We start from the raw sequence: 10,471 nt of genomic DNA on the forward strand, positions 1-10,471 counted from the left end.
TAGTCCAACCCACTGCCCAAGTAGGAGACCCTACACCATTCCTGACAGATGACAGTCCAGCCTCTTCTTGAAAGCCTCCAGGGATGAAGCCTTCCACAAGATAAATGTCCTTTCCCGGATGTATCCATGTATCCATGCTTCTTGTTGATATGCCCACTGAGCAAAATAAGATCCATCTGTACTATAGAGAAGGGGAGCAGAGGATGAGAAGAACGGACAGCAAAATAACAGAGTGGGAAGGGACCTTGGAGGTCGTCTAGTCCAACCCCTCTGCTCAGGCAGGAAACCCTATATCGTTTCAGACAAACTGTTCTCCAATCTCTTCTTAAAAACGTCCAGTATTGGGGCACTCACAACTTCTGATACTTTGGCAATATTTTCTTAAAGAGTTTTTCTTCAATCAGAATAGAGCTGGAAGGGACCTTGGAGGTCTTCTAGTCCAACCCCCTGCTCAAGGAGCAGACTCTCCATGCCATTCCAGACAAGTGGCTCTCTCTGTCAGGAAATTTCTCCTTAGTTCTAGGTTGCTTCCCTCCTTTAATAAGATTTAACTAATTAAATTTTAGGAAGGCAATAGAAACGCCACTTGGGAATGTATTTACTTTGGGGGGTGGTGGTAATAGTCCTTTCAAAATGCAAATTACATTTGAAATCAACGGCTACTTAATTCCTAGGTAAGCATGAAATCATTTTGTTACTTTTGTTGTAAACTACATTGTGTATTTCCCAAAGCACCCGAAGGCCAGACAAGGAAGAATGGATGGAAACTGACCAAGGAGAGATTCAGCCTGGAAACAAGGAGGAATTTTCTGATAAGTGAGATAGTGAACAATCAACCCGCGGAAGAGAAGTTGCCTTCGGAAGTTGTGGGAGCTTCATCCCTGGAGGCTTTCAAGAAGAGACTGGACTGCCCTCTGTCCGAAATGGTGTAGGGTCTCCTGCTTGGGTGGGGGAGGGTTTGACTAGATGACCTCCAAGGTCCCTTCCAACTCTGTTATTCTGTTATTCTTCAGTTATTCAGAAGTTGCGGGAGCTTCATCCCTGGAGACTTTCAAGAAGAGACTGGACTGCCTTCTGTCCGAAATGGTGTAGGGTCTCCTGCTTGGGTGGAGGAGGGTTTGACTAGATGACCTCCAAGGTCCCTTCCAACTCTGTTATTCTGTTATTCTTCTGTTATTCAAAAGTTGCGGGAGCTTCATCCCTGGAGACTTTCAAGAAGAGACTGGACTGCCTTCTGTCCGAAATGGTGTAGGGTCTCCTGCTTGGGTGGAGGAGGGTTTGACTAGATGACCTCCAAGGTCCCTTCCAACTCTGTTATTCTGTTATTCTTCTGTTATTCAGAAGTTGCGGGAGCTTCATCCCTGGAGGCTTTCAAGAAGAGACTGGACTGCCTTCTGTCAGAAATGATGTAGGGTCTCCTGCTTGGGTAGGGGGTTGGACTAGATGACCTCCAAGGTCCCTTCCAGCTCTATTCCACTCCATTCCGTTCCAATCCTGAATTCTATTCTATTCGCACATGGAGGGGACGAATTCAGGCCAGGTCACGTGGCAAGTTCTAGCCCTTTGCAGCCCCGCCCTCAACAGCTCTGGGTTGCCGCGCAGACCAATCAGGAAAGGCTCCTCCCCGGTCGCCGCGGAGGTGGGACGGGGCGTAGACTTCCTCGCCTCCCACCAATCCGTTGCCAGCCCGGGGTAGTCCGCCGGCGCCGATTGGCCGGCGCATCCCCATCGCAGCGCCGCCGGAGAGGCCGCGGCCGATTCTTTCTCTTCAGACCCGCGGCGTGACCGACAAGCCGGGGGGGCGATCCGGCAAGGAAGTGAAAGGGTCGCCGCTGCCGCCTCCGCTCCCTTCGCCATGGCTACGTGTTCCTGGGTTCCGAAGGTGAGGCGGGCCCTGAGGGGTGACCTTGGCTTCCCCCTCAGCAGGACCCCCCGGGTGGCCCCTGGGAAGTCTCGCGAGAGTTGGATCGCCCCTCCCTTCCCGTGGTGGGGTGGGGGCATTCCGTGACTCCCTCTCGGGCGCCCTTTGACGGCTTCGCCCTTGGCGCCTCGCGGGGCCCCGGAGACCACAACTCCCGGCAGGCCTTTCGCTTGCTAGACGCGCGGGGGCTGCTGGGAGCTGTAGTGCGGCAACTGCCTTGAAGCAAGCGCGGTCTGCGGCCCTTCCGAAGGGACCTAACCACAACTCCCGGCAGTCCCCGCGGCAGGCCGAGAGGTGGCTGGGAGTTGTAGGCCAGCACCCCTTGCAGCCAGGTGGGAGCCTCTGCCCTTCCTCTGGCCCTGCCTGCCTCTTATGAGAGGCTGATTCCCCACCACACACACACAGACCACTGGCTGCCTCCTCACAACAACCCCGCGGGGTAGGCCAGGAGGAAGGGGAGGAGGACTGCTTGAAGGGTCCCCCCTGGCTGCATTGGGATTGAGTGGCAGGTGTGACCCCCCACTCTTTTGGGAAGGGATTACTGATATTCACAGGCTCATCATTGTCTGCTGCCTGTTATTATTTATCCTGACTTCTTTTATATCTATCTGTCTCTATCTCTATCTATCCATCACTTTATCTGTCTAATAGACAAGATCATTGTCTGCCTATCTATCTCTATATCTAACTCTCATTATCCATCTGTCTGTATATCTAACTAAATATCTGTCTATATCTCTATCATTATCTATCTATCTATCTATCTATCTATCTATCTATCATTATCCGTCTGTCTATTTATCTATCTATCTATCTATCTAATTATCTATCTCCTCTCTCTCTTCTATCTATCATCTATCTATCTCCTCTCTCTTCTATCTATCTATCATCTATCTATAACTATCATTATCCATCTGTCTGTCTATCATTATCTTTCTGTCTATCATTATCTTTCTATCTATATCTATCTAATTATCTATCTATCTATATCCTCTCCCTCTTCTATCTCCTCTCTCTTATATCTATCTATCATCTATCTATAACTATCATTATCCATCTGTCTGTCTATCTATCATTATCTGTCTGTCTGTCTATCTATCTATATCTATCTAATTATCTATCTATCTATCCACTCATCCTATCCATCTATTTATTTATCTATCTATCTATCTATCTATCTATCTATCTATCTATCTATCTATCTATCTATCTATCTAATCAATCTATCTACAACCAACTAGCACATAAGACATTTATAAGCTAAGGAGAATAGGACAAGACAATCCCGCTGATGATGTTACCTAGTCAGACAATGAAACATTCAGAAACTAAATTGGAGAGCAAACCATTGCCAATCTCTCTCTATCTCGATATCTAAATATCTAGATACCGGTGTATATATAGAGAGATATAGATATATGTCGATATAGATATATAATCTATAAATGCATAGAATCAATATAAAATGACGAATCACTACATTTTTATGCTACCCGCATTATTTCATCCCTCCTATATAGGTAATATTAGAGCTGCCTCTTTGGTGAGACAGGGCCGCATTTAAATTAAAATGATTGCCATTTTTCAATGATACTCTGACTCACCTGGCTTGTTCTGAAAGAGCGGTTTCCGTAAGGATCTCTTGACCCTTTTCACTGGTGCCCCAATATCATATTTCCCATACTACAAATAATATTGCAAGTCAGTTTCTGGTAACCACGTAAAGCTGCAGAACAAGGGCTGCCGCTGAGTGTGGTATTCTCTTTAAGGTGCCCTGGGATGCCCAAAGTTCCTTGCGGGTGAGTGACAGGGAGGAATACCTCTGCCCTCTTCAGTTTGATTGGTTTTCTGGCCAATTGCAAACCCCTCTGCTTGGTTCTGCAATTGAGCTGATTTGTTTAGCGCAGTGGTTAAAAGCAGCACTGCAGGCTACTGCTAGATCAGCAGGTCAGCGGTTCAAATCTCACCGGCTCAGGGTTGACTCAGCCTTCCATCCTTCCGAGGTGGGTAAAATGAGGACCCAGATTGTTGGGGGCGATATGCTGACTCTCTGTAAACCGCTTAGAGAGGCCTGAAAGGCCTATGAAGCAGTATATAAGTCTAAGTCTACTGCTATTTAGTGAGTTGTATTTATGTTGGTTTAAAACTCAGTGCTGATTTCATACAGACGATGCTTTCCTGTTAGTCTGGCTGCTAAAATTAACTATATTCTTATTTTCGTTGTTGTAGGTCTTCCGTATTCTTGGGGGGTTCAGAATTCAGAAACAGGTGACCAGAAATTTTGCAAGTAATGTGAGTATACTAGTCTAGTTGTTGCCTTCCCTTTTTTTTTCCAAAAAAGTTCCTTTACTAGAGGATTGTAGAATACCAAAATAAGACCTTGCTGGCTGAGGGATTCAAGATGTCTTAAAGGTGCCAAATTTGAAGAAAAAAAAACACTGGTTTAAAACAGTGGGGAGTGGAAGGAGAAGAGGTTACTTCTGTTTCCTGTGCCGTGTGGAAAATGTGTAGAAAATAAATTCTATTTAACGGGATGAGTGCTAGGGGCGTACAAAGCATCACAAAACTGCTAAATCCTCCTGTAAGAATTGCAGGATATTCTGTTCCAAACTCAAAATGCTCAAAATCATCCAGTTTGAGGCAGCTATTTGGCATTCAGGATTGGCATTCAAATAGGGATTTGCCCTTGATGGTTCCCAGAGTAGTGGATTGGAATGGCTGGCATGAACAGATTTGTACCCTAAGTCTGTCACAAAACTCGCTAGGTTTTCTCCATAATCAGATCAGTCTTTTTACTTCGAGCCGAGGTGGCGCAGTGGTTAGAGTGCTGTACTGCAGCCACTTCAGCTGACTGTTATCTGCAGTTCGGCGGTTCTAATCTCACCGGCTCAGGGTTGACTCAGCCTTCCATCCTTCCGAGGTGGGTGAAATGAGGACCCGGACTGCTGTTGGGGGCAATATGCTGACTCTGTAAACCGCTTAGAGAGGGCTGAAAGCCCTATGAAGCGGTATATAAGTCTAACTGCTATTGCTATTCGTCGTTTACAGCAGCCCCCCCCCCCCTTTTAAAACAAAGAAAGTGAACTCCTTTACATAATCATGTGGATCATTTCACGTTGCAAGGATGATGTCTGAATTCTGTATCCATAAAAAGGTAGCGGGACAGGGAAGCCCCCCCCCCCCCCCCAAAATGAAAGCTGTGATCCTCTCATTGAGCCAAGGTGGCGCAGTGGTTAAATGCAGCACTGCAGGCTACTGCTACTTCAGCAGTTCAGCGGTTCAAATCTCACCGGCTCAGGGTTGACTCAGCCTTCCATCCTTCCGAGGTGGGTAAAATGAGGACCCAGATTGTTGCGGGCAATATGCTGACTCTCTGTAAACCGCTTAGAGAGGCCTGAAAGGCCTATGAAGCGGTATATAAGTCTACTGCTATTGCTATATTGAGTAACGCAGAATTTTTTTAAAAAACGCAGAATTTTTTTAAAAAACGCAGAATTTTTTTAAAAAATGTACAGAAATTACAGGGCATCATTTGAAGTCCAAATAATCTCCAGGGGTTTCTTTCTTTCTTGAAACCATCTTTAAGCATAACATCTGATAGATGAGGGTTTATTTTTTATTTTTATTTCTTTTTTCCTAGCCTCAGACGGTAACGTTGATCCCAGGAGATGGTATTGGGCCTGAAATCTCTGCTGCTGTGGCGAAGATTTTTGAAGCTGCCAAGGTAAACTCGGCCACGGGTGGCTTCATGGGTTCCCTTATCCCTCCTGCCTTTATTCCTTGGCAGAAATTTCCAGCTTGAGGCTCTGCTGGGTTGTTGGTTTTTTAAGTTGCAATTTAATTGTCTGGTTCTGAGGACAATAATGAGGGTGGTTGATAATGCAAAGAAAATAAAAATGCGTTTAGGTCCCTGTTCAGTTTGAAGAAAGAAACGTGACTGCCATCCAAGGACCGGGAGGAAAGTGGATGATACCCCAAGATGCCAAAGATTCTATGGACAAGAACAAAATAGGATTAAAAGGTACTTGGATGGAAAGGAAGAAACTATTAAGTTTTGCTGCAGTTCTGGATATAAGCCCGTGCTTGAATTCCTCTACAATAACGGTTGGATATACGCCAAGAAGGTCCCATATCCTGTGGCTTTTTTAAATCACATTTTAGTGTGGGTGTAGGGGGGAAAAAGATGTTGCTTGCTTCACCGCCGGTTTTCTAAACGTTGTGTTGCCAGTGAGGACTTCCCCACACCTCTTGTGCCTCTGCCTCTTCTCCAGGCCCTTTGAAAACTCCCATCGCTGCTGGCCACCCGTCCATGAATTTGCTGCTCCGTAAAACCTTTGACCTGTATGCCAATGTCCGTCCTTGCGTGTCCATCGAGGGCTACAAGACCCCTTACGCGGATGTGGACATCGTCACCATACGAGAGAACACGGAAGGCGAATACAGCGGCATCGAGCACTTGGTGCGTGGTTCGAGTGGGCTTTAACGCCCAGATTCGGCAGGCTGCTCGAATTTAACACAAGAACCGAAAAGAAATTAACTTTTAACTCACCGCTTAATTTGGTTTTTCCAAGCTTTTCATAACCTCCCCTTTCCCCCCTCCTTTTTTTTTCTTTTTTGCTACTCGCTTAACCTTTGCGTGTCTTTCAGATTGTGGATGGTGTTGTGCAGAGCATTAAACTCATCACCGAGGACGCTAGCAAGCGAATTGCTGACTTTGCTTTCGAATATGCCAGGAATAATCAGAGGAGCAAAGTTACGGCTGTGCACAAAGCTAATATTATGTAGGTGGTGATAGAAATGACTCCAAGCCTTCCCGGTTCTTATTCCAGTTTTCAGAATCCTAACTGCTTTTTGTTTTTTTTAACCATGTTAAATTTAATTTTATTTAATTTCTTTTTTAACTTTTTTATTATGTGTTTCTTTTAATGTTGTACGCCGCCCTGAGTCCTTGGGAGAAGGGCGGCATATAAATCGAATAAACCTAAACATTAAAAAAAAAACCACATTGTCAGAGAAAGAGAGGTTGTATATTGGAGGCTTATTTTTTGGCAGGCAGATGTCATTCAATTTGAGACTCAATCCCTCTTCTCCGCTTTTCCAAATTAACTCGCTCAAAGGAAGCTTTTATAATTGCTTAGCTACAAGTGATTGGTGGCTACTTGTAAATAATCATTTCAAAAAAAAACCGTTTGTACGTCTGGACCTCCAACTTAACGTTGCTTTTCCTTGCGTGCAGGAGAATGTCCGATGGCCTCTTCCTGAAAAAATGCAGAGAAGCGGCGGAAAACTGCAAAGATATTAAGTTTAACGAAATGTACCTTGACACCGTGTGTCTGAATGTGAGTATATCATGCGTGGTGAGTCGTTTAAGGGGCCACCGTTCTGCTTACGTTAAAAACAACCGTTAACCTGTCTTTCTCCTCCAGATGGTGCAGGACCCATCTCGGTTTGATGTCCTCGTCATGCCAAATTTGTATGGGGACATCCTTAGGCAAGTAGCGTTTGGGTCAGTTGTGGTCCCTGTGGGTGGAAGATGCGTCCACCGCTTCTACTTCCAAACAGACTCCTGTGGTGCGACCTGATTTTGCTTCCCTGCTTCTCAAATATCTTCCACTGCAAAGGCTAATTGCCCTTTCTCCATCCTCTTCTTTGTGTGGTGTGTTTTTCTTTTCAGTGATCTGTGCGCGGGCTTGATCGGGGGTCTCGGTGTGACTCCCAGCGGGAATATCGGTGCTAACGGAGTTGCAATCTTTGAGTCGGTAAGGGGCCTCGGACACAGCTCGTTAGACTGGCCTTGGGTGGGTGGGTAGCGATGGGTCAGTGGAGTGAGGATGCTTTCTCTTCGCAGGTTCACGGGACAGCTCCGGATATTGCCGGGAAAGACTTGGCCAACCCAACGGCGCTTCTCTTGAGTGCCGTCATGATGCTGCGTCACATGGGAATGCACGACTTCGCCATGAAAATAGAAACGGCTTGCTTCGACACCATCAAAGACCAGAAGGTAGATCTTGGCTAAGGTTCGCCAAACTGAGGTGACTTTGGGAAGGTCACACATTCTGGGACTGAATGCCTGTTTATTTAGGTTTCAGGCCTTCCGTGCCTGAAATCCCAGCACTTTTCCCAAAATGAGTTAGGCATTGGTTAGGCCAGGAGTGGGCCAACTATAGCGACTTTGTGATCAGTGGATTTCAGCTCCCAGAATTCCAGAGGTGATGGACAATTGTACAACTTTATTACTGGTAGACTTCAACTCCCAGAATTCCTGAGCCAGGAATTCTGGCTGGCTCAGGAATTCTGGGAGTTGGAAGTCCACGGGTCGTAAAGTCACCATAATTGGACTATGACAATAGTTTTATCACCCTTTGCTATTTTTACTGTATAAATGATGCAGTTAGCACTATCAATTAAGAGCATTAGGTGACAAGATGCCAAAAGTTGCACCTCACACCAGACTCAAAGCAGGAACCGCACACTAAATCTGTTTTTCGGTACAAATCTTATAAGACGGAAGCTTTCTTTGTGTGTGTGACCTATAAATTTGATGGTAGAAAAATTAGATCAGGTAGCCTATTCAGTTTCTCCGTTCATAAATGATCTTAAGATCCATGCACAATTAGCAAAATTTCATCTCCCTTTCCCAATTTTAGGTCTTGACCAAAGATTTAGGAGGCAACGCCAAATGTTCGGAGTTCACCGCCGAGATCTGCCGCAGAGTGAGAGCCATGGAATAGAAGTCTTCCCCTGAGTCCTCCTGGTTTCAATCCCTCCCGAAAGGATGCTGTTATTTATTACACGTCACGTCCATTTCCATTGCTTGAAATGATAACATTGTTAGCTACCCTTACATTTCAGACCCTTCCACTTTCCAGAAACACTCCAAAACTTGAAGTATTTTTTTTTCTCTCCCCAGCAGTAAAAAGACACTCCTCAAGCTGTTCTTAAGCAGCTTCCTGGCCTTAAAAATAGCACAAAATTAAAAACAAAAAATTCCTTTGGAAATAGAATTCTTTTTTTCATTACTCACTCCTGGAAGCTGCCCTTCCAAAGCATCAAGACTTGAAACTGTGGGCATTTCGTGTACATTAAAATGTCAAATATCAGATTTTAAGGGCAGAAGGAATATCAGCAGTAAAAACTAACATGTTATCCTGTTACAGCTTCAGTATATATATATATATATTTTACACATCATCCCTTGCTTTAGCGTTTTCCAGCGCGGATCTGTTCTATCAATTGCCTTTGTCTGCTGCTGATTATGAAGGGAATGCTAATGCTTTTTTAAAAAAATAATATATTTATCTCGGTGAATATCAAATATATATATTTGGGGGTTAGAATGTATCTGCAGGCCGTTCGTATCGTGCTTGGAGTTTATAGAGCTTTGGGTTATATTTCAGTGCGCTGCTCTGCAATGAACTGGGTTCAAGGCACTACAGTAAAAAAAAGAAACCAGAAATGTACTCCGTGTGAGGTGGGGCGGCGTGGAGGACGCTGACGGTTGCTTGATTCGTTTTTGTTCCAGGTGACGTGAGCAAACACAAAATGCATGCTAAGGTGGGAGTTTTCTCCTGTTGCAAGAGGGATCAACGCATGAAATGTCCTTGAAGGGGAATCTGCCTTTGTCTCGTGGGAACAGATGATGGTGGAAGAGAGGAATTGCAGAGATGCTGGGTACCAAAGCATCGATATTTCTGCTGCTAGCACTTTCACTCCTTAAAAAGGTGGAACCTTTCTCTCTTTTCCTTAGAAATTCTTGGAAGTCCCGTTGGCCTTTTCCTTACGGAGTCCACTATCCTGCGAACCTTTAAAACAGGAGTGGTCCAACCTGGGGATCTTTTAAGACTTGTGGATTTCAGCTCCCAGAGAGCCATGCTGGCTGGGGAATTTGGGGAGTTGGAAGTCCGCAAGTCTTAAAAGGTGCCAAGACTGGACCAACTCTATTTTCGAACGTCTTTCATTGATTCCCCACCCAGCTTCTGTCACTTGTGGCACATTCCCGTTAAGTTTCCAAATTGGAGGTACCGGTTACGGCAGGATCACCCATCTAACCAGGACTGCCAACCTCCAGCTTGGTGGGGAATTTTGAGAGAGGGGTGTGTGTGATATACATTCCCATTGAAATCAGACCAGCAAGAACTGCTTGCGTTGCTAACAAGAATTCCGTTCGATATTTTTACCGGTCAGAAAAGTATCCGTGAGAGGCAGCCAGCTTTATCCTGTGTGTGATTCTGTGCGGTATTTAATGCAGTCACTTTCATATCTTGGTATGGGGCTCAAAACCTGGGAAACGTATCTTTTCCTGGGTCAGAATGTGTGTTTTGGGTTTTTTTGCAGCTGTCTGTAATAAGTGAAAGTGGGGGGCCTGCCATTCGATGCATAACGAGAGGAAAATAAAAGACTTTACAAAGAAATCTCTTGCTTTTTTGTGTTCTTTTAATAAGAAGTGAGGCTTTAAATGCTCCCACAATCTATTTTTGCATCTCCCTCTTTTATCTCTGCAAGATCTCAGACTGATTCTAGAAAGGACATTAAGTTTAAGCAACGCATTGG

The 10,471-nt window shown here is 45.1% G+C and overlaps 1 protein-coding gene across 1 annotated transcript; it reads left to right on the forward strand.

Annotated features, from left to right (window-relative positions):
• Positions 1 to 1,716: 1,716 nt before the first annotated feature.
• On the forward strand, positions 1,717 to 9,370 carry IDH3A (isocitrate dehydrogenase (NAD(+)) 3 catalytic subunit alpha). Its single transcript, XM_087703988.1, has 11 exons — positions 1,717 to 1,882; positions 4,151 to 4,213; positions 5,562 to 5,645; positions 5,828 to 5,942; positions 6,193 to 6,380; positions 6,569 to 6,702; positions 7,158 to 7,260; positions 7,348 to 7,412; positions 7,596 to 7,680; positions 7,770 to 7,922; positions 8,569 to 9,370. The coding sequence occupies exons 1-11, from the start codon at positions 1,856 to 1,858 to the stop codon at positions 8,650 to 8,652; spliced, it is 1,101 nt and encodes a 366-aa protein (XP_087560114.1). The 5' UTR covers positions 1,717 to 1,855; the 3' UTR covers positions 8,653 to 9,370.
• Positions 9,371 to 10,471: the final 1,101 nt, after the last annotated feature.

The sequence above is a fragment of the Thamnophis sirtalis genome, unplaced genomic scaffold (genome assembly GCF_051295495.1).
Source record: "Thamnophis sirtalis isolate CommonGarterSnake01/CBP01778 unplaced genomic scaffold, rThaSir2_p1.2 scaffold_2, whole genome shotgun sequence".
NCBI lineage: Eukaryota > Metazoa > Chordata > Lepidosauria > Squamata > Natricidae > Thamnophis > Thamnophis sirtalis.